Raw genomic sequence first — 23,489 nt, 5'->3', positions numbered from 1 at the left:
ATGACAAAGTTACCCCTGAGACACACCGATTGTCCTACGCGCGAGCAGTGGACAATTATTCTTTAATCAAGCCAATAGTGTCCAAAAAAGGTAACAAATTCCAAATTATCTCATCCATCCTCATCTTAGATAATTACTTCATAACCTACAAATTATTCCATATAAATGGAGATTAATTAGCTAATTAATGGATTAATTCCTAATTAATCCATTAATCACCAATTAAATCACCCATTTTCACACAAAAAACCTCTAAGGGCCGGCCACCTCCATTCCCTATATATATGACCCTATTTTTTTCTAAAAAGGAGGTCCACACTCTTGCAAAACTCCTAAAAACTTTCCAAATAATTTTCTCTCTAAATTCTAACTTTGGCATTGAAGGTTCTTCGGCCAAAGCCCCCCATTCATCGTGGGCGCGCGTAAGGCTCTTGGCCTTAACCTAAGGTGTTAATTGTTTTGTAGGTGCAATTTTGTCCAAGAAAAAGAATGCGGAAGTTTGCATCCACAACCATCTCAAAGCTACGTGTTGGTCACTGACAAGAACAAAAGTCTATGAAGGGACATAAATATTGTCAGACCTAGCGCTTGCATAAAGTGCTTTTGAACCACTCTCTAACGAGCGATGCACTCGTGTAAGAGCTTAGGACTTTTGTGGCTAACTCAGGGCTTATATAAATGGGCTAAATACCCTTATAAGCTGCCGAGGGAAAAATAATGCTCTTATAATCCACATCAAATATATTAGATCACTTAACCACCTAAATCCTTTTCAAAATATAATTTTACATCATCATACTGGTTTTTGTTTATTCCCCAGTTTGAGCGTTAACAGAGCTTCTATGTCAATCATAACTACTAAAACAATCCAGTACCGGCAAAAGATTCCAAATCTAATACACTTGTAATTTGTGTTTTAATGCACATAAAAGTAATTATTTGGAGTCTTAAAAACCAATATCATGATTAGCCAAATATATCGACTTATTTATGTTATAATGTTTTATTTTCTTGGATTTTATATTTGTAGTTTGCTAATAATTGAAGTTTATTTGGAAGTCAATCTTATCCAGTTGCCCAGCACCTGTATCATGCACGATCCAATATCCATGCTCAAGTCCAACCCCCACTTTATAATACAAGCAAGGATGTAGTCCCACGCAACTCCAAGCCCTTTCATACAACCCCATCAAAAACATTTGTTTGATAAGTGCAAAAATGATTTGTTGCTCACGTCGTTAAGAACATTTACAAATATAGTCGTGATTCTAAATTAGATTTTACGGTCGCCAAGCGTTGACCAACCAAAAATAGATAAAAACATTGAGAATTCTCTTTATGGATCATAAGCTTCATTGTGGACCATTAATAAAATGACAAGTGCTAAAACAACCAATTTTAGACTCGTGTTTACACCAATCGGGTCCAACTCGAACCGTTTTGAAAATCAAAAGTAAGAACCAGATGATTTTACGCTAGGCGGAGTAGTGGGGTCTTAGATAACAATCCCAAAACTCTAAAATGCCCTTGGTTCTGATCTCGTGTCATTCCTTGCAAAGGAGGGCAGTGCCCACCGACGCAGCCGATGCATTTGGACAGAATTTGGCTGCTGAAAAAATCAGCCGCAATTCTCGCTCCTCACCAATAACAGATGGACATATTTTTAATTTGTATTAAAAATTTAATTATTTGAACACGTATTCATCGTTATTGATGAGGAACAGAAGCTGCGGCTGATTTCTCGGCAGCCAAGCTTTGTTCGGTGCATTTAAGCAGCTCACCCGCCTTTTAGAGAGAGAAAAGATCCGTTAGCGACTCCACAGTAAAATGGAAAGCATTTTTCTTGCCATTTTCGGGAAACAAATCCGGTGGGCCATCCCGTACTGTATCAGTGCCTTCTGATTTTCCATTTTCTTTTTTCTTTTAAAATATTTTACCCCTTTATTTATATATTTAATTTTGTGCAGCAAGTTTTCCATTCTATATATATATAAACACATTTTGGGAGGTAAAACAAGGAAGCTCCGCGGCAGAGTTTGCAGAGAGAAATAACGGGTAAGCTTCTCCAGGCACTGTTTGGTTGCTGAGAAAATTGAAGAAAACAAAAGAAAATTCCGAGTGTTTGTTTTTTTTTTATGTTTTTCTCGTATGTTTTTCTTCTTGTGTTGTTAGAAAACTAAACGTTTGAGTTTGAGCTGATTAAAATAGTTTGTATATCTGTTGTTTTTGAGATTTTTCTTCCTATATATGGTCAATGCTTAATGTTTGTGACATGTTTATGTGATTTTTGTATATGTAAAATTAAATTATGCGTCATATTTGTGTGTTCATATGTTTGTGATTTTATATGTAAATGTTTTTGTGAATGTTTAATGATAGTTCAGCTGCAGTTTGTTATAATTTTTTTCTTAATGTTGTTCCATTTAATTAGCTAACATAAAACTTGACGCAAAACTCAGCAGTGACGTTTTAGGATTCATACAGCCGACCTCAGTTAGTGGGATAAGACTTTTTTGTTGTTGTTGTTCCATTTAATTGTTGTTTATTTGACTAATTTCGAGTATTTTTTGTGCATTTTCTTCGACTATTTGTGCCTCATACTCTCTCATGGTGATGCATTTGTAGTAATTTTTTGTATACATATGTAAGATTGCTTCCTTCTGTGTAAAGTATTCATTTTTTTGAAGTCTTTCATTAACCCCTTTTTTTGTAAATGGAAACTGAATTGAACTTCCTAGTTGATATGTGCAAATTGTTCTTCCTTAACTGAGTTTGTGTATTAACCATCTGGCTGTTATTTCATCACAGCGTTCGAGTATTGATTCCTTAGGTAGCACCGGTTTTGTTACTTGCAACTGAATGATTTATAAGAGACAAAGAGAGTAAGTTGTTGGGTCTCCCTTTGCTTAGAATGTATCTATTGAATCAAGTAGCGTCGAATGTGATACGCGTTCAGTAATTCACTTACTATTTCAAACTAATTTTGGTTCAGTTTCTGAGAAGCATCACTTCATTCCGGCATGGGGTTGGAGGAAAGAGTTGACAGACATAACAACAAGCAAGGCAAAGTTAATCAGACATCAACTATTTGCAAGCATGCTTTTTCTGACCTGACGCATATTACTCCGTTGGTATTCGTATACCTCTTGAAAGAGTGCTATTTCCATGGTAGGAGTATTTTGCTCTCGATCACTAATTTCACCGTCTTTAAGCATGATTATGTTGTGACGAGGAACTTGATCCTAGCCTGTTGATGTGCCTTTCATGTTAGTGGTGTACCACATTGTGGTCAATGACTCAGTCACTAATTTTTCCTCAAATTAATCCTTCAAGTAGTATATTAAACCGTTCTTCAAAATCCTGCTGCGTATTTTCTGTCACCTAACCGTTTAACAAAGCTTATGCCCCAAGTCATTTCCATACACGGGCAAGATAGAACCTGTCCTAGTGTTGATAGAACCAACTGTTCACTCTTACGATCTAATATTTTGAAAGGCACTCGACCCTCATGAGTGATGAAATACTTCTGTCCTGTGTTTAGATTACCTTTAGAGATCCAGGATGAATTTTTAACATATGCTGCAGTCCAATCCCACAGAAGTTTACTTGTACTCTATGCTACATTTTTTCGGTTGCAAATTGAACAGAGTTTGGGTAAAAGATCTTATTTTCTCAGCTTTTCTGCATGTACTTTGGAAGTAATGTTTCTTTTCTGCTTGTTTGTTTCCAATTGAAACATGTAATAGGCACATGTAAGGCAACTAAGAAGTTCCGAGCTCTTCAAGACCAGGTTTATCTAGTACTACGCAATGATCCCCAACCTGGACCAGCTACTTTTGTTATTCAGTGCCTCTATGTTTTGCCTATATTTGATTTATACTGTGAAGGGTTCAGTCATTTGATTATATCTGGTCTTCTCCATTTCCTAAAAAAGGAAACATGCTCGGGGGACTCTATGGAAGCAAAAGACATCGCTGCCCAGTTATTTCTCGATATTGTTGGGGGCTCTGTCAACCATGAGGGGAGGATAATTGAGAAGATACTTGAAGTTTATGGTGTTCAGTTGGTAAACATTGATAAAGTAATGTGCCTGAATGCAAAGAATAATTGCAGATTTGACAATGCAAAAGCGTTTGTTGAGCAATATATATTTGGACTGATAGAGTCTCAATCATATATGACCGCGGTTACTTTATTAGAGCACTTCTCTATCCGCCAGTCTGGCCAATCGTTTCTCCTTCGTATGATAGAAAGCAGTCAATTGAAAGCAGCAGAAAAGTGGGCAACATTCATGGGAAAGCCAATGTTGTGTATTCTTATCCGGGAGTACTTCGGCAGAAACATGCTAAAAAATGCTTATGACATTATACAAAAAAACAATCTCCGACATGAATTTCCTGATGTTTATCATAAGTACAAAGAGAGGTAATTTTTTATATTCATATTTCTGCGTGGTATCAAATTAATTTCTTTTTTCCTTTTCTTTTTCCTTCAATGAATTCTATTTGTTAGTCTTGAATACTTATTTTCTTAAAATAAGAAGAGTTAATCATAAACTTTCAGCACTTTAAAGAAACTAGCAGAAAAAGGTAGCTGGGAAGTTGCAGAAGCAAGGACAAACAGTAATAGGCAACTTCTTGAATATTTGGTATGTAGCTTTTGGAATAGATCATATTTCCGAAATCCATATACGTATGCTTTCATGTGTGAATGTATGCTTGGTTGCATTCTTAGCTTTACGATTATAGTGATACGTGACTCTACTTTTTCTTTATTTCGAAGGTTTACTTAGCAATGGAAGCTGGTTACTCAGAGAAGGTTGATGAGCTATGTGATCGATACTCGCTTGAAGGTTTCTTGAATGGAAAAGGTTATAACTAATGTTCCTTAAACCGTTGTGTCATCATGCTTTTCATTTATCCATATGGAACTATTTTTCTGGAGTTAGTGCAGTGAAGCTGTCAACCTTGGCAACCCTTCTTTAGCACAACTAGCAGTTTTGGTTTTTCTAGTAATTAAGGACAACGTATGAAGATCGCAATTCAAAGTTATAGATTTTATATAATTTTGTTTAATCTTTTATATAGTACCCAAGGCAAGTCTTCTCGAAAATCGCTATTTGCATCTCAATCAGTTGGTTATAGAGGGTGTTGTTTGGGTTGATGAAGCTGATGCCTTGCATAATGCTACCTCTCACTTTGAGGGATGCAAAGTTGTGGGTCTTGATTGCGAATGGAAACCGAACTACGTAAAAGGCAGCAAACCGAGCAAGGTAATTAGGTCATATTGATTTTCATTCTTTGCTAGACTTCAATTTTCTATTTTTACCTTTTGGCTTCTCATATTTCCAAATACTTGTTCGTAAAAATAATCTCATAGTCCACATGCTTTGTTTTGTTCAAGTGTTTTCTCCACGTTTCAGGTTTCCATCATGCAAATTGCTTCTGAAAAAAAAGTTTTCGTCGTGGACTTGATCAAGTTATTCGCTGACGCTCCTGATGTCCTGGATGACTGCTTAACTCGCATTCTGCAATCTCCTAGGATTCTGAAACTCGGTATGAGAAATTGTAATACAATAGGTGAATTAGAGCTTTCTTTACCATGTGCATACATGAAATAAACTGGAAATTAAGCATGGCTGTGAATTATGCTGCTTGTAGGCTATAATTTTCAGTGTGATATGAAGCAGTTGGCTCATTCGTATGGAGAGTTAGAGTGTTTCAAACACTACGAAATGTTACTGGACGTCCAGAATGTTTTCAAAGAACCTAGCGGCGGTCTCTCTGGGCTTGCAAAGGTAACAGAAGCACGAAATTGAACATACCACATTCTTTTCTTTGTCTCTGTTGATCTATCTTTTTGCATTCTAATGCTCATTACGTGCAATTTACTTTGCGCGTACTGCATCAGAAAATACTGGGAGTAGGTTTGAACAAGACAAGAAGGAATAGCAATTGGGAGCAACGACCTTTGACGCCCAATCAGGTAGTTTTTGTACATTTTGAACTTTAACTACGTATAACTCCAATGAGTTATAAAATTGCTTTCGGAGCACAGTTAAGGTCCTCCTTCCATTGTTGAGTGAAACTAGAAGTTAACTATGCCTAAAGAAATCCGACCCTGGAAAGTGTCGTATGGTAATTTTGAGTCAGTAAATTACTCAGTCGTCGTTGAAGTTTTAGGATCTGACACGATTTATTGGTTGAGCCACACATCCACTTGTTTAGTTCAAATAAAATAGTGCCATATTCTTGTGCAGCTGGAGTATGCAGCTCTTGATGCAGCTGTGCTGATTCAAATATTTCGCCACGTTCGCAATCATTCCCAGACTGCCGAGGGAGGAAAACTCGAGTGGAAATCCTGCATCGTAAGTGCAGATACAAAAACTTATCCGATTGATTGTACTCATGCATGAACATTTCTCCTTTAAACCATCTATATGTTGTATTAATGTACAGGTTTCCCACATGGATAACAAGAAGGCGAAGAAGGGGAGTCGAAAGGGTTCATCAGAAGCTGAGACACTGGAAGAACAGCAACTTAGTTAGCCCCGTCGCGTTTTCCCTGTCGTTGGATTAGGTTGTAATCACCTGTAAATTTATCCATTTGGTCAAATGAGATGGTGTTTAATCATAGATGATGGTCTAAATGTTTTCAAAATTTAATCTCTTCTACTGTGTAATATGCTAAGGGACTCATTTGCTTTGCCTTCGACCAGAAAATTCAAAATTGATAGGCCAAATATGGTTCCTTGGGTCCATCTTCTGTGCAATTGTGCACGACTATGATTTTCGTACTGCATTTTTCTCACTCTGCACGCTTTTGTTTAGTTACGTCCTTTTATTTTTATTTTTTTAATTTATTCAATTCAAAAGTTAGAGATAAACATAGATGTGTAAGTGAGAAAAGAGGTGCCCAAAAAATCACTTTCCTTGTGCACATCCTCCCAACAATAAGAAATTCTTGAGTCCGGCAAGTGGACCAGGTCATCCATTTTCACATAGCTGAGACCTTCCAAGTATTTGGGTCTCCCTCGCTTATATGATGATCTCATCTCATAGTGCGGAGAAGAATTTGGATGGAATGGGTATACTACTATAGTGACGTTTTACTCAAACGACACAATATTATGTGGAATCAAATTAATATGTGACATTATATTACTAGACTGAGACACTACCGTAGCGGTGTACCCATCCATCTAAGTTGCTCTCCTCATTGTATGCGGAACCGCAGGGGTGACGTGGTCTTCTCGCTGGACCAAAGAATTTCTCATAAACAACCCTAAACAAAGCAACGATTTTTCGACCGATTGGGATTTGAAATGTGAAGGAAGTGGGGTGTGTAAACTATTTGTATCACTAATCTTGTTTAATATAACAAATCAATATTACTCTCCAGGGGCAGGACAGTAATAACGTTCAACCATCTAAATTTACTTAGGTTGGCCAACAAAAATCCAACCGGAAGTTCAGCCATCTTAACCACCCTTGAATATTTAAGAAGGCAAAAATAAAATCCTAATAATGCACATAATTAACCGGTTGTCTCGTAGTTTCTGAGCTATCTCCCTCTCCCTCTCCCTCTCTCTCTCGAGAAAAGATTCAAAGAGAAATCTTTTCAGAGAGGGAGAGAGAGATGATGGAGGAGATTCGATACCGCTCGTATGTAACTGCTGATTACCGGAACAACCTAGAGACGGTGAACGTGAGGAGGTTAAGCGAAAACCAAACAATGTACGCGGGGAGGTCACATTTTCATCCGTCATGGGATCCGAATCCCCCCATGAAAATACGACAATGCAGCGATCTTCAAGTGCGGGTCGGGGGGAAGAAGGCGAGGAAAGAGAGATCGTCGTCGACGAAGTCGTTGAAATTGTGGTGGAACGATCCGGAGATTAAGAGAAGAGGGCGAGTGGCTAGGTATAAGTTGTATGATGCCGAGGGGAAGGTCAAGAGGTCTTTGAAGAAAGGATACCGTTGGTTCAAGAAGAAATGTCTCGAGATTGTACGTACCATTTGAAACACTTTGATCGGTTTGAAGACATTGAAAGCTCAAATGTTTAAGTTTTTCATTCAATTCGTGTATGGATGGTGTACGTACGTTTGTACGTACATACGGCGTCTATTCTACGTATGTACAAGTTGTTCATGATTGCAAATTTGCATGGATGCAATGGAAAAGTTGTACCCCTTTGAGATTCAAGCTTCTTACCTAATTTATGACAAACAAAAAAACCCTTTAATTTATTTAAAATTTGTAATATATTGTTGAATTACTTATGTGTTGTATTTTATTGATTTTCGTACCGCATTAGCTTTTATACATTTATTTTTTCAAAGTGATTTTCGCACACAATTTTACTTCCTATGCAGTATGCAAGCTTAGACTCATGCTTACATATGACTTCTGGATGACATAAAATAGAAAAATCAAGGGATAATTTTAAATCGAGTGTGCATAAAAAAATAAAATGATTGAGTAGAAAGAATCATTTTCACTGTTCTATAGAATTTGGATTGAAGTAGTGAAAGAAAAATTAACAAACATAAATAAAAGGATTTGACTACAATACTTACAATTATTATTTCCTTGGTTAGATGTTGGTTGTATTAAATATATACTAACATTTGCCTACACACTTTGTGTGTATGAACATATTTTTTAGAAAATGAGAAGGAGAGATGGAGATAGAGAGAATGTGCGGGAAGTGGAAGGTTTTTGTTTTTGGTTTTTTATTTTATTTTTTAATATTGGAGATATTTTAACATCACCTGTAGGTGAGTTTCAATAAAAAAAACAATAAAATTTGGACCTGTAAAATTAAATTATTGCCCATCATTTTTTTTTTGTGTGATAGAAGACTAAATAATATTTTCACCCTCTTTTGATTGATACAGATGACATACCCCACCTCGAATGAGGGCATGCTGGCCGTCACGTGAGTGTGACGTAACCATTTACACAGTTCGGAAGCTTTAAAAATACAATTACTAAGATGAAACACCCGAGGGTGAGTCCTACTTTTGTGAATTCTATCAGAACACCGTTGGATTCCTCGTGGCCACCAAAGCTCTGCTATTTAGAACCTGGAGGGGCGCAAAACAAAGTTGAGTGGGTCAGTAAAACAAAGTTTTTCGAAAACATTTCATTTAAAACATTTCTAACCCCTCACTATAAAACCTGTATACTTTCCCATAAAATAACATAATAGCATATACCTTCAAATATCTCAAATCATCAATCTTTATCAAAACCAGAAAGTATGCCATGCATGCATATTATGAGATTTATGAATTGATAATGATACATATATATATATATATATATATGTGTGTGTGTGTGTGTGTGTGTGTGTGTGTGTGAATTGGTGATGTGGACGCACATGTGAGTATCATGTGAGTTTTATGTTATTCATGTGAATCATTGATGATGTGAATTGTGTTGAGAGCTCATAACCTGCACCCCTGGTGTTAGTGCTTATATTACTCACCCGCACCGCACGCTCACCTTGGATCCAAGTAGGTGCATGTCGTACAGACCATGAGAGGGTTCCGACATGCTAGTCGTACAGACCACTAGAGGTGATTCCGACTGGTAGGTGACCTTAGATTATGTGCACAGATGATTGATGAGAGAAGCACTAGAGCTTATTATTACACCATTCTTGTCGTACAGACTACTTCATGTAGTTCCGACTTATGTGCAGAGTAGCGCCGTACAGGTCACCGTGGTGACTCCGGTTGGATTGGATATTGAGCTATAGAATTAACCGTACATGACCAACTGCAGGGTCTCTGGTTGATTCCTTATGTCACCTGTTATATTGATGCATCCATATTCTGTTTTTGACTGTTTTGTTTTTGAGAACTCACGAGCAACTTCCCAGTGGGTCACCCATTATGGGAGTGCTCTGGCCTCCTTCTCGCTTAACTTCGGAGTTCCTATAGAACTCGAAGCTAGTGAGCTCTCAAAAGGCCTCGTGCTAGGTAGGGATGGGAATAGTAAGCCCAAAGTGGACAATATCGTGCTACGGTGGTAGAACAGGCCCGTGAAGTGATCCGCCCCGAACCGGGATGTGACACAGAGGGTTTCATTAATTAATAAAGATATTCACATGAATTATTATGACCGTCTGATCATGATTATATTAATTACATGAATTATTCAAAATTGAGAAAAAAGTTTGTACAAAAATCACTAGGGCTTACAAAATTTTATAAAAAAAAGGCCAAATCGGATAAATGATCTCTATGGTCATAAGGTATTCGGAAGATAGCCTATGTACTAAAAAAATTCGGATATATACCCCTGTGGTGTACTCCGTTAACAAATTTACTCCAAAAGTGATTTTTCCGTTAACTATCTGTTAATACATGGGTAATATTGTACTTTGACGTGTGCATCTTCTTATTCCTCGTCTTTATACTATCCAATGTATAAGAACAAGGTCTGTAATTTGTACTTTCACAACACCCGCAAAACGCTTGATCCCCCATAAATCCAAGACTTGACTTTGTCTATTAGATCTAGTAGTGAACGATCAGGTATTCCCATCGAATGGCAACAAACCAACAAAGAACAAGGAAGCCGCATCTCTTCCTCCTCCTCCTTCTTCTCCTCAAAGCTAAATTCTTTTTATTCTTCTTAATTTCAGTATAATTAACAAATAAAAATAAAATCCCCCACAATAAAAATGGTGGGTGAATTGAAATAAAAGGTATTTATTTTCTTTCTTTTTATATGATTTTGGTTTCCCTTGTCTCTTGTTTCCTCTTTTTGCAAAAATTTGGAACGAAAACAGAAGGCAAATCCTCCTCCTCATCTTCTTCCTCCAAGAATCACACAAAACAATATCACAGGAGGAAATCAAACGGCACAAGATGCACAAAATCTGACAATATTTACAGCCAAAATAATATCACTAACGAAAGTGCTTAAAAATTAAGCAGTAGCAGCAATAGCAACAACTCGAAAAAACTTAAACAGTAAAGAAACCCTAACCGATTCCAGAGTCTTCAAGAATGCATCCGGTGATCGATTGGAGCATATCCTGGCGATTCAATCAGAGTAGCTGCAAGTCCATGAGTCCAAGTAGATTGAAAAACCATGAGAAATCTAAGAGATATGGAAGCCAACGACAGCATTAAACGAGATGAAGAGGACAATATGACGGCATACGAGCCAAGCAAAAGCAGATGAAGAAGAACCAGAGGTCTCTATGTAAAGAGAGAGAAAAGATGAGAGAGAGATTGAATAAATTAAAGGCTGGGAAGACTGAGTATCAAAAGGAGGAAAATGAGGAGTACGGAAAAGGTTCCCTTTCAGTCGGAATTGACTCGTATCTCAAGAAATGCATTTTCTTGTATCTCACTTCTTCTTCTTCCTCCACTTCTTCTACCGCCACCACCGCCACCGTCTTTTATTTTGCCGCTTTCAATTCATGTCAAAGTACAATTTTACCCATGTATTAACAGATAGTTAACGAAAAAATCACTTTTGAACCAAATTTGCTAACGAAGTACACCACATGAGTTTAAATCCGAGTTTTTTTAGCATAGGGGTTATCTTCTGAACAACTTATGACTACATGGATCATTTATCTGATTTGGCCTAAAAAAAATTACCCACTATGCTTTTAATTGGGCCTTTTGAAGGCCCATAACCATGTGCAAAGCCGTGATCCACATGCGACAGCCCACTACAGTCAACGACACCGTTTCCCTCTTCCCGCCGTCACTTATATAGTCGACCGCCGGTAAAATTTTAGGTTTCAAAGCAAATTTAGCGCGGGAGATTAAGCAAACCTTCAATTCCAATCAACCAGAGAGATTAATCAAAAGAAGGAAGAAGAATGGACGGTCGCGATCTGGAAGTGGAGAAAGCTCGATTGCTGAGCTTAGCTCTCGATTCCGGGTTCGATGAAGAATCGGCGAACAAGTGCTTGGATCGTCTGGTCAATCTTTACGGTACTCATTGCTCCTCCCTAAATCCCATTTCAGTTTCTATAATTACTAATTTTTTTTGTGAAATTCCTAATTTGAATAGAATAAAATAAATTATATTTTGGGTGCATAATTTTGTGGGTTTGTTTTTTGTTTAATTCAAGCGGGAAATCGAAGTGGGTTTTTTGAATTTTGAGATTTTGTGCTGTTCTGGTAGAAATGCGGTTGGATTATGCTGCAACAACAAGCATTTTTCTTAATTTTCAAGTAGTTATGCTGTTGGGTAATAATTTCCAGGTATAATTATGATTAGATTTTATCATTTTAGTATTTATGATTAAAATTTCAACCAAATTACTGTTTGGTCATCTTGTTCTTTGATCTTGTGTTTAGGTGATGATGGCCTGGATTTTATTACCGTGGAGCACTGCGGCGATGATTATCTCACGGCGCTGGCGGAATCTGTGCAAGACACGGAAGAATGGGATGATATACAAGCAATGGAATCTGAAGCTTGTGGAGCTTTGAGTAACATGTTTGGGAGGGACATTCCGAATGGAGTCGAAGCAGATAATGATGGAGACAATATCAACATGGTAGAAGATTCACCCGAACGTGAAGAATACCCGAATTTTATGGTGTTGGATTCTAGTGATAGTGAAGAATTTGAGTTTATAACTCCAATGAGAAAAAAAGTTGGATCAAATCCCTCGTCGGTGGTAAGAACTAGTTCATTGTTAGTCTCATGGCCATATCGTCTTTAATGTTTGAGGAACTATAATTTTCAAGATAGTGAAGTTGTTTGTTTGCGTCGAAGGATTGCAAAAGCACCATTAGTCAAGATTCAGTTCCAACAATTTCTAGTAAGAAGCAGTGCACCCGAATGTCAAAAGATGAAGTGAAAACTCTCAGTTATGAAGAATTACAGGCTTTGGATGATGCTGAGCTGGCCAATGTTGTAATATTTGGTAATAGGGTATTTCGACCCTTGCAGCATCAAGCATGTAAAGCGGCTATGGAAAAGCGAGATTGCTTTATCCTAATGCCTACCGGAGGGGGCAAAAGCTTGTGTTACCAGGTTTCTTCTCTTACGGCTATAACTGCAACACTTTGCTTAGTTGATCTGTTTGTAATCTTGAAATTTGTTATGATTCATGACTCGTTTGGCTAGTTCAACATTGGAAAGGTTTCTTCAAGTCACTGATTTTATTTATATTTTCGGTGTTTTGCACAGCTTCCAGCGACCCTGAAACCGGGTGTGACAATTGTTGTATCTCCACTGCTTTCCCTTATTCAGGATCAGATAGTAACGCTGAACCTCAAATTCGGTGTACCAGCAACTTTTTTGAATTCTCAACAAACCGCTTCCCAAGCAGCGGCTGTCCTCCAAGAGCTAAGGTAAGGTTTTTTGTTTTCTTCTCTTTTCTGTGGACGATAAAATAAGGAACTTTTCTTGTTCTTTAAGCAGAAAGTTTCTCCTTACAAATTTCACTTATACCTTATTTACAACTGACAAGAACTTGTTTGTGGGGGTTGCATGCGTAATTGTTATTTTCTTAAGATATGCTTTTGATTGTTTCTTCCAGCAATTTGATTCCGATAATAATTTTTCACACACCATATGATTATTATTGTTAAATTTATATCTTAGATTATTTGATTACCTGATGATTCGTCTGTTATGTTTCATTTTCTTGTTTCCAGGAAAGATAAACCATCATGCAAGCTTTTGTATGTGACTCCTGAGAGAGTTGTTGGTAACCCTACTTTTCTTGATGCCCTGAAATGCCTGCATTCAAAGGTGAGGTTTCTAAGGTTACTGACTGATTGTATTGTTACCATGAATGCTTGCATTAGATTTTAAAAGCTGTTATGTATCGAGCTTAGATAGTGCTTGGATTAAATCACAGGGGCAGCTAGCAGGATTTGTTGTGGACGAAGCGCACTGTGTAAGGTATGTCCTGTGTTTCGTTACTCGTATGCATGTTTGTTTTGGTTATAGTTGAATTGTTTCCAGCATTATCAGGAGAGTTTTAGATTGGGGGCTGTCCACCTTCTGGTGGGTAGCTAAAGTGGTTAGGTCATGTTACAAATGTCTGGTGTTTGGGTCACTACTCATCATATGATTTTTTTTTACAGTGTTCTTAAACAAACCACATCAAGTTATGCCACTCTTATTAAACTATGTAATAAGAGTGTTTTGGTAATAATTATTTTATATTCTTCATCATGCTTCACAGCCAATGGGGACATGATTTCCGTCCAGATTACAGGGGATTAGGATGTCTTAAGCAGATATTCCGTGATGTTCCAGTGATGGCATTAACTGCCACAGCAACTCATTCTGTTCGTGAGGTAGGATGATTTTCAGAATGAATTTGTTTCTGCTGTCTGTTATGAAGTAAAAATGTTTGTATGGATGCGTTGCAGGACATTTTAAAAGCTTTAAGAATTCCCCATGCTCTTGTCCTCGAAAGAAGTTTTGATAGGCCCAACTTGAAATATGAAGTCATCGGTAAGACCAAGGAATCACAGAAGCAGCTTGGAGAGCTACTGAGGAGTCGTTTCCAAAACCAGTCCGGAATTGTATACTGCCTTTCAAAAAGTGAATGCGTTGAGGTATCAAATTTTCTGAATGAAAAATTTAAGATGAAGACAGCATATTATCATGCTGGGATTGCTGCTCGCCAAAGAGTTGCTGTGCAAAAGAAGTGGTACACAGGAGAGGTTCAAATCGTATGCGCTACAATTGCTTTTGGGATGGGAATTGACAAACCGGATGTCGCAAGTCCTATTAACCTTTGCATTTTCTTTCTCCGACTCTTTTATGTAATTTTGAAAGTACTGATCTGGTCATTTGGAAACCTGCACCTTATGTTGGATGATCGTTTAATTCCCTTTTCCTTTTGTCTAGCGTTTCGTCATCCACAACACGATATCCAAATCAGTAGAAAGCTATTACCAAGAATCTGGAAGGGCTGGTAGAGACGATCTTCCTGCTGTATGCATTGTCCTATACCAGAAGAAGGATTTTAGTCGGGTTGTATGTATGTTACGTAACGGTCAAGGATGTAAGAGCCAAAGTTTCAAGACATCTATGGCTCAAGCTCAGAAAATGCAAGAGTACTGTGAATTAAAGGTTAGAAACTTCAAACAATCAAGTGATTAATTCGTAACGAAAGATGTATAATCTAGCTTTGTTATATAATCATGTGTTCTTATAGAAAATGTGGTTGGTTTCCTTGGTTTGATGATTTTTCAGACTCAATGCCGGAGGCAAATGCTACTCAAACACTTTGGAGAGTCTTTTGATGAAAATGCCTGCAAGTATGGTTCCAATCCTTGTGATAACTGTGTCAAGGCTTCCTCTCGAAGATGAATGCTTTCTGTCGTGTGATGAAGGAGATAGGGAGAATGAGGATTATTCCGGGTGTATGTAAGTTATTCTCCGAGGTCAATGCTTTATTATTTGACCTCGGGTGAGTTTAATTATTACTCTGCCAACCTTATGTCTCGTCACATTGACTTGGTTTTCTAGTAGTCAAAGGAAAATGAATTAAGATTTTGATTAAATCTAAGATCTATGATTAAGACTAAGATCTAAAATACCATGAAGAATTAGTTAACAAATGGCACATGCAATCATTAGTGATTAACATATTGTTTACGTGCTGCAAAATAGTTAGCATTAGCAAACCTCATTTCCATCTAAGCTAGATTATGACATGTCAACAACCCTACATAATGTGTTTCATGTGGGACTTATTCTGTCTGCAAGTCATTCCCATCTAAGCTCTCTTAGGCTAGTTTGGGGTTGTTGTGTTTTTCAAAATTATTTTTGCTGTGCTGTGAGAATAAAGAGCGGTGAAAAACGGTTTAGTGTTTAGTAAACTATAGTGTTAAAAGTGCTTTAGCAAAAGAAAGATGGAAGGTGAGATTGTCAATATAAAACTTACCCGCCTCCAATGAAAAAAAAAACATTTTTTTTTATTTACTAAACATAATTAAGGCCTCAACTTTTTTTTAAAAAGCTGCTTTTAAGAAAACGTAAGCAATCCCAAACTAGTCTTTAATCACCTATTCTCTCTCTAGGTATTGACGCTTTAAACTAATCATGCAACATCATATGAGAAAATTAAAATACATGATGATCCTGATAAATTTTTGAACGTTCTGCCACCTACTTTAGAGATCCCTCCTAAAATATTTTTCAAATATAAAAGTTCGAACCTAGATCCCCTCCGGATCTAAAAAATCTGAGCTTAAGGATCAAATGATCCAGCTGTTGAAATTTGATCCAACGGCTACAAACATAGAGCTCTTCTAAAAGTTATAATAATTGTAGCTGTTTGATCAAATTTCAACGGTTTGAACGATTTGATCCTTAAGCTCAAATTTTTTAGATCCAAAGAAGATCTGAATTCTAAAAGTTCATCTTATATCACGCAAGTCTTAACATAAATGATTTAAAACACCTGTCATTTTAACACCCTATTTGGTGCGAGTCTCTCCCACGTGAGAGGTATTTAAGTGAAGATACCAATATCTTGTATGGTGACGCCACCAGATCCAAAGAGGACAAATGAAAACCAACTTCTTTGGCTAAATATCGCATTTTATTATTTTTAGTAAGGAGACTTTTTGCATGGAATCTTAACGAGCAGCAAAAAAAAGATTTGAGATGGCAACAACACCCCTTAAATTATGGAAAATAATGTCACCGTCCAAAAATATACAAATATAGATGTTTTATAAAAAAGATAAATATACTTATGCCCTTTAAGTTTGAGGTGTTTTTCAAAATTGACTGCGAAGTTTCAAATAATTTTTTTGGTACCAATTTACACATTTTGTTTCTTTCTACGTATAATCATTCGTTATGTGTGAGTTTTTTTTTGTCTATGTGGTGCAAATGTAATTTAAGCGTTAGTTTATGTAAGGTTCTCTAGTTCAGTATGTCATCAATTTAATGAATTATCCTACAATCAATCATACCGAATACGCAAATTGATATAATTCAATACATTAAGGTGCAATATGAGAAAATTGAAACTTCATAAGCCATTTTACAAATCACGCAGATCAATATAATTAACCCAAAGAAAAAGAAGGGAAGAGATTGAAGAAGGAGAGAGCTAGAAACAAAATCCATCTTTGTTCCTTTTTGTCCCTTACATAAAGTTTGAATTTTATGAGTGGGTGAGACAATCTACTTAATTCGGCTGTCGAATACAAGAATTTCTCCCAAGTAAAAGTGAAGTGTTGATAAAAAAGAGCAAGGGAAATCATTGTAACTTCATCTAACATGAAATTTGACCATAATTTATGGATCACTAAAACCCTTAAAACACATACAAATTCACATTTATGAAAGCTTGGAACATAAAAATGGGATAAAAAAGTCATTTAGTATTACGATCTAGTGATATTATTCTTCACTTATAAGTGAAAGGTCTTAGATTTAATCCTCGTCAAAAATGAATTTGAACCACATTAATACTAATACATTAAATCTATAAAAAATAATAGGACAAAAGAAAGAAAGCCCGTTTGATTTTGAACTCTCTCGGCAATCCCCTAAGTAGGGTCGAAACCGACGACTTAAAAATTGGAGTGATTTGAACCTTCGATCGATCTGGCATTAAAGGTAGGGCCCATAAACCATCAATTTAAGGTCCACGTGGCATGGCAGCATACGCAGTGGCACATGATTTACCCAAAAAAATATAAATAAATAAATAATAGTGGGGCCCAGTAAATAAATAACCAAAACAAGAGAGTAATGCTATTCACAATTAATTTTTATTTTAATTATTTTTTTCTGTCGGATAGCTCTTTGTTAATTTTTTTTTTACTAATTCATCCAATTTGGTTGTCGAAAATAAAAATATAATGTGCGTAAAAATGGGTTTGTAAACCCCATAAGAAAAGGAGCGGAATTTTCGCAAGCTTTGGACTCATCGGCCACTCAGCAGTTCTCTCTCACACAGCGGTTTGTTTTCTTCTTTCTTCTCCCGATTCCTTGTTGGGTGATAACGTCTCTTCTTCTATCATTTCAAACTCTCTCTCTCTCTCTCTCTCTCTCTAACTTTCTCTTTCTCTCTCTCCCCCAGTGTCTGCAAATTCCCTTCTGATTTCTCTCGAGTTTTACACTTTTCCTCTGTTGCATTCTCAAAGACTCTCTCTGTTGCTGAAATTTAAAGACTATTTTTTTACTCTCAAAACCCAAATGATTTAGCTGCTCTACGCTTTCAGATCTTCGATCTTTTACTCCACTCCCGATTTTTCTTGTTTTTCAGCACGAGAATGAGTCCAAAAATAGAAAGAAAGAGTTGGGGTTTGGAAATGTGGGTTCTTGGGTAAAGTGAATGTGGTTCAATTGACTCAAGGTTTACTCATTCGACTGAAGCTTCTTCTGCGTGTTTGAATCTTTGGTTGCTGAGTTCGGAAGCGTCGGATTTGAGTGATTTGGCTCTGTCTTCAGAAGGAAAAAGAAGAAAAAAGGAGTGAACTTTGGAGTGTGTAAAAATGGGGTTCTGCAGATGAAGGATTTCAGGTGAGACTTTGATTGAAAAGATTAGAGATTTGTGCTTTCTATTGATTTTAAAGGGTACCCAATTGCTTTCTATTGATTTAGTGGTATAATCCGATTTTGTGGTATTGATTTGAAAAATGCTGTACATTTTAAGCAAATGATGAAACTTTAGGAGTGTAATTTTGTTTTTTCAATTTGTCAATAAGCAATGTAGGTAAGTTTTAGGTCTTAATTTATGCTAATTAGTTGTTAGTATTGTTATATTTCAATACCTTTGCAGATTTATGGTTCAAGCATTTTAGTACAGATTGCCACATGGGTTCTGTTTAAGTGATCCATTTTGTTTGAATCCCAGGCTCCGATAGGTCTGTGGATGACAAAAATGGAGGTTGAGAAGAAACGTTCGAAAGGGGGCTTTCTTAACTTGTTTGATTGGAATGGAAAATCTCGGAAGAAGCTCTTCTCGGCCAGCTCTGAATCATCAGGTAGATATATTTTCAATTTTACTTACTTTTTGGTGCATATCTTGCTTTTTGATCTGCAAGTGGTGGTCCTTAGTTATGCATTGTGTTTAACTTATGCCATTTTGACTGTAAAGGATTAAAGCAAGGAAAAGAAAATGTGGAGAGTTTCCAGAAGTCAGGGCTCTATAGGGTAGGCAACGATCCTCTACCCTCTTATGTTGGTCATACTAGTGTTTGTCTTTCATGTGATGAAAGTATTGAGAATCTGTGTTTTTACTTGTTATTCGATTGGGATATTTGCAGGTAGAGGTGGATGAAAGTGGAACTGGAACCACTTCAAGTAATAAGGGAAGTGGTGATTGGAATTGTGCTTCATCAGTGACTAGTGATGAGGGATGTAGGGCTAGAGCCCCTGGTGTAGTTGCTAGATTAATGGGTCTGGATTCATTGCCTGCTTCAACTGCCCCTGAACCCGAGCTATCTTCTGCCCTACTCTTTGATTCCCAATCACTTAAAGCATCTCAACATGAGAGGAGCGGTCGTAATTTGTGGAGTGATTTTTATGCCACAGAGTACATAAATGTGCCAAAGAAGCTGGATAGGTTTTCTTGGAATCTTGTAGAGCCTAGGACACAGGGGGTGCCGAGCCACCCAATTGAGAGATTTCAAACTGAAGCTTTGCCTCCAAAGTCAGCTAAGTCAATTCCAGTTACTCACCATAAGCTTTTGTCGCGTATCAAGAGTCCTGGCTTCATTCCACCAAAAAATGCAGCTTATGTAATGGAGGCGGCCTCAAAGATCATTGAGGCAAGTCCTCGAGCATCTGCCAGGAGCAAAGTGTCATCTGTAGGGCCTTCTTCGATTCCCTTGAGAATTCGGGATTTGAAAGAGAAGATGGAAGCTGTGCATAAAGCATCAGGACCTGAAAGACCCAAGGAAGCTAGTGACTTCAGGTATATGAAAGGACTGCCTAGTGACAGGCGCCATAACGGGTCAGATAATGTACCAGTAGCCAAGGCTTCTGTGGATTCAGAAAAACAAAGTTACATGGATGTGAGGAATAAGGGCAAATCAGTATCCCTTGCAGAACAAGCAAAGGTCAATATTCAGAAAAGGGAGGGGTCGACTTCTTGTCGTAATAGAAGTTTTATGAACCAGAAGGAACAGAATGAGGTCAAACAAAATCAGTTTTCCAAGAGCAAGTCAAGTACACAAAGATCTACGCATAAGAGAACTTCCGTTGAGAGCGCCAGAACTGCGCTCAAGCAGAATAACCAGAAGCAGAATTGTGTATCTAACAGAGATAAAATGACTTCAAAAAGTATGGTTCCTAATCAGCCTACTAGAAGAATGCGGCCACCTAATGGCTCTACTGGGCCAATGAAAACTGTGAATAAGACTATTGTAAGCTCTGAGATTGGATCTGGAAAGTTGGGCTCAAGGGCGACTGCTAATGGAAAAGAGTTTCCGTTATCCACAAGAAAGATTGTTTCTGGAAAGGTAAGGTCTGTTCATCAGGATGATCATTCAGAAGAAACTGTTTCCGATGATTCATATATCGGTGGAGATGAAAAGTCAGTGAAATGTAATTTTTCAAGGAACGGGTGTTCCAATTTGGGCGCAGATAATAGGAACCAAGGCATGGATGTTATTTCATTTACATTCACGTCTCCCCTGAAAAGATCATTCTCTGAATTGCAGTCACCTGGTCAACTCACAAGTATAAATAACAGCTTTTATATTGATTCTTCTGGTCACAACAATCAGCAGTTCTATCCCGAGAATTTCACATTATCTTCTCCTGGGTTGAACGTGATTGGTGGTGATGCTTTGAGTGTCCTTCTGGAACAAAAGCTTCAAGAACTTTCATGTAAAGTCGAGTCATCTCAACGCAACCAATCCAGTGAAGTGACTTCTGGTACTTCTACGTCTTGCTTGCAAGATATGGTTTCCAGTGTGGCAAGCACTACATCAAGAGGCAAGGGGTTCAAAGTTGGTTTAACCAAAGATAAAACTGACAGCACAGACGACTATGATTGCTTGTCAGTTGAGGTTAACCAGCAGGGGCAGGTTAGTTTCTTTTGTATGTAGATTTTTCCTTTTGCAGCTTCTGTTTTATGCTTAATGTTCTTGACTCGTGATTTTTCGCCCTTGGTTTTTCATGATCGAGTCAAAAGGCACTTAAGATGTTTGGGGGGCTCATCTGTTGTTTGTGCTAGGACACGAAATCTAATGCATGGACTAGTTGTACTAACTAAATGAAACAACATTGATAATTGAAGCAAATTATTCAGCATATGGATGAATATTTGGGATGTGGATAGGCCTTGCAGATAATGTAATTGGTAAAACCAGATACGGTGTTAAGTTACAGAAACCACTGTAATTTAGTTTGTTTTATAGGCATCTAAAATATAGGTCGTCTAGAGATATGCATCTGTGCTTCAAGTGAAGATTCTGTATTAAAATTCAAATTCCACCGCGGCAGGGTGAAAATATTTTTGAGAGATCGATGACAATATAAGCAATCAAGATATGGTAGTCTGTATTTGATCCATCTTTGTGAACACGATTCACATTTTATAAATATTTGAAATTTTGGATAAAATTCTTTCACTCTGGTCCCATTAATCTTTTCAATAGCTGCGTTATTTTAAATCTGATTTTACGTTATGAAGATTTACTCACCATGCTAGTCAAATTCTCTTAAACAATTTCAGGGATCAGAAGGGGTGGAAGAGTGTAGCAGTAGCAGTAGAAACATTACAACTGGAAAAGAATTTGATCGACGTCGTAGTCCAGTTTCAATTTTTGAACACTCAGTTGAGAGTCGATCCTGCACAGATAACAGAAGTAGCGCCAATGGTACAACTACAGTCTTCTTTTCTATATCTTCCTTTTCCAGTACATACGTTCATAACAATGTCTTAGATCTAAGTGTCAGATTAAAAGAGTTGTTTTGCAATGTGAATAGCTTCAAATTTACTCAGCAGTCAATATCATCAAAGAATAGCCAAAAACCCAGTGAACCAGAGAAAATATGAAGATCTATTCAACGGGGGCGAGTTTTATGTATATGCAAGAACGTGAATTACACAGCTTTGAGTATTTCTATGCCAGTTGATAGTCTTGCATGGTAAATTAGATAAGACAAGCTTAGTGGAACCTCTTGTAAGACTCGAACCGCCCCCTCCCCCTTTCGGCCTCCATTGTACCAAAAAGGAAAAGGGAAACCTCTTTATATGATTTAGGCACTATGTTATAACGAAACATACACATGTTCTTGTGATAGAAAAATGACTTAACATGCATGCAATGCTCTCCATTTACAGGCAGTGACAGTGAGAGATGTTCATTGGCTCAACTTCAAGATCAAGGCAGTTCACTCTCTTCATATGGTGTTTCATATTTCCTCGACTCAGCCTCTTCAGCTTCTAGAGGGGATGCCAGCGGAAAGAGTACGACTATGATATCAGGTTCGCATTCAAATGACTGGGAACTGGAATATGTGAGATACGTCCTTAGCAATGTAGATCTAGAGATGGAAGATTTCGCCTTGGGTGATGCTCAACATGTCATCACCCCAAGTCTCTTTGAGCATTTGGAGAATCAAGAACAAGAAGAGTATCTGAAGGTCGAGCAGAAGATTGTGTTTGACTGCGTAAATGAAGCCCTGCAGTTCAGATGCAAGCAAATATTTGTGGGAAGCCGCAAAGCGTGGGATAGATTGACCGCATTGTCTCAGAGGAAGGGACGATTAGCTGAGGAGTTGCACAAAGAGATTTCGGGTTGGAAAAACATGAGAGAGCTGATGGGGGATGAGCTTGTGGACAAGGATATGAGCACGCAGCGTGGAAGATGGCTCGACTTTGAAGTTGAAGTGTTTGAGGAGGGTCTAGAGATTGAGAAGGGGGTACTAGATTGTCTGGTGGATGAGTTGGTGTCTGATTTTTTGAACTTTTAGGCCCTCTTTAAGCTTGCCTTGTATTAATTATTTACCTTGTGCATACTACAAAATTTTACTATATTTCGGTGTATGACATGCACCAAGACAATTGACGGCTGAACGTGTGATTCAAGTTGTAATGGAAAATTACCACTGGTGCATACTAGAAAATTCTCCTTCTACTGATCCAATCTCCCAAATGAAGGGAAATTTAACTACACTTCTTACGTTAAGGTACTATTGTCCAAAACTTATCACGCGTCATGTATTTTAACTCTAAAATATCTCAATAACATCACATGATTAGTTTAAGACACTGTCATCTTGTCTTCTTGGTTTTAAGTAATTCTTAGTTTTACCGCTAAGATTCCATTCCTCTGGATACTAACTAGAGATTTTGGCTTGGTGTGAAGTTTGAGTGAGACCTTGTCAGGGATTTTATCCAATTAATGGAACCATGTGATTCTGGTTCTAGTTTTGCTAATGCTACCAATCTGACTCCTAGCACTGGTCCAATCTCAAGGTCGAAATTACTAAACTCCCCAAGTGATATATTCAACCCTACTGAGGAGAAGAAATTATGTAGGGGCATTTGGAAC

The 23,489-nt window shown here is 37.5% G+C and overlaps 3 protein-coding genes across 7 annotated transcripts; all 3 read left to right on the top strand.

Annotated features, from left to right (window-relative positions):
- Window positions 1-1,638: 1,638 nt before the first annotated feature.
- LOC126591930 (uncharacterized) lies at window positions 1,639-6,742 on the top strand. 3 transcript variants are annotated; one of them, XM_050257646.1, is made up of 14 exons: window positions 1,639-1,868; window positions 1,968-2,055; window positions 2,809-2,882; window positions 2,993-3,168; window positions 3,747-3,790; window positions 3,935-4,425; window positions 4,564-4,648; window positions 4,783-4,870; window positions 5,088-5,272; window positions 5,423-5,555; window positions 5,661-5,797; window positions 5,911-5,985; window positions 6,260-6,367; window positions 6,459-6,742. In XM_050257646.1, exons 4-14 carry the CDS (start codon window positions 3,021-3,023, stop codon window positions 6,546-6,548), a joined length of 1,584 nt encoding a protein of 527 aa, XP_050113603.1. In that variant the 5' UTR covers window positions 1,639-1,868; window positions 1,968-2,055; window positions 2,809-2,882; window positions 2,993-3,020; the 3' UTR covers window positions 6,549-6,742. The 3 variants fall into 3 exon arrangements, with proteins under 3 accessions (XP_050113603.1, XP_050113601.1, XP_050113604.1); XM_050257644.1 differs by having other exon boundaries at window positions 1,640-1,868; window positions 3,747-4,425; XM_050257647.1 differs by lacking the exons at window positions 1,639-1,868; window positions 1,968-2,055; window positions 2,809-2,882; window positions 3,747-3,790 and having other exon boundaries at window positions 3,031-3,168.
- A 5,021-nt stretch (window positions 6,743-11,763) lies between these two features.
- LOC126591969 (ATP-dependent DNA helicase Q-like 1) lies at window positions 11,764-15,518 on the top strand. 2 transcript variants are annotated; one of them, XM_050257711.1, is made up of 11 exons: window positions 11,809-11,969; window positions 12,163-12,242; window positions 12,339-12,664; window positions 12,763-13,023; window positions 13,180-13,343; window positions 13,650-13,746; window positions 13,856-13,899; window positions 14,186-14,300; window positions 14,376-14,729; window positions 14,860-15,084; window positions 15,208-15,518. In XM_050257711.1, exons 3-11 carry the CDS (start codon window positions 12,446-12,448, stop codon window positions 15,322-15,324), a joined length of 1,596 nt encoding a protein of 531 aa, XP_050113668.1. In that variant the 5' UTR covers window positions 11,809-11,969; window positions 12,163-12,242; window positions 12,339-12,445; the 3' UTR covers window positions 15,325-15,518. The 2 variants fall into 2 exon arrangements, with proteins under 2 accessions (XP_050113667.1, XP_050113668.1); XM_050257710.1 differs by lacking the exon at window positions 12,163-12,242 and having other exon boundaries at window positions 11,764-11,969.
- Window positions 15,519-17,877: 2,359 nt separating this feature from the next.
- Window positions 17,878-23,061, top strand: LOC126593990 (uncharacterized). Of its 2 annotated transcripts, none has more exons than XM_050260188.1 (6): window positions 17,878-18,501; window positions 18,836-18,965; window positions 19,079-19,134; window positions 19,248-21,014; window positions 21,665-21,809; window positions 21,919-22,270. In XM_050260188.1, the coding sequence occupies exons 2-6, from the start codon at window positions 18,854-18,856 to the stop codon at window positions 22,032-22,034; spliced, it is 2,196 nt and encodes a 731-aa protein (XP_050116145.1). In that variant the 5' UTR covers window positions 17,878-18,501; window positions 18,836-18,853; the 3' UTR covers window positions 22,035-22,270. The 2 variants fall into 2 exon arrangements, with proteins under 2 accessions (XP_050116145.1, XP_050116144.1); XM_050260187.1 differs by lacking the exon at window positions 21,919-22,270 and adding an exon at window positions 22,277-23,061 and having other exon boundaries at window positions 17,883-18,501.
- The last annotated feature ends 428 nt before the right edge of the window (window positions 23,062-23,489 follow it).

The sequence above is a fragment of the Malus sylvestris genome, chromosome 12 (assembly GCF_916048215.2).
Source record: "Malus sylvestris chromosome 12, drMalSylv7.2, whole genome shotgun sequence".
Taxonomy (NCBI): domain Eukaryota; kingdom Viridiplantae; phylum Streptophyta; class Magnoliopsida; order Rosales; family Rosaceae; genus Malus; species Malus sylvestris.
Note: the sequence above shows the minus strand (reverse complement) of the source record. Positions and strands in the feature narration are given on the sequence as shown.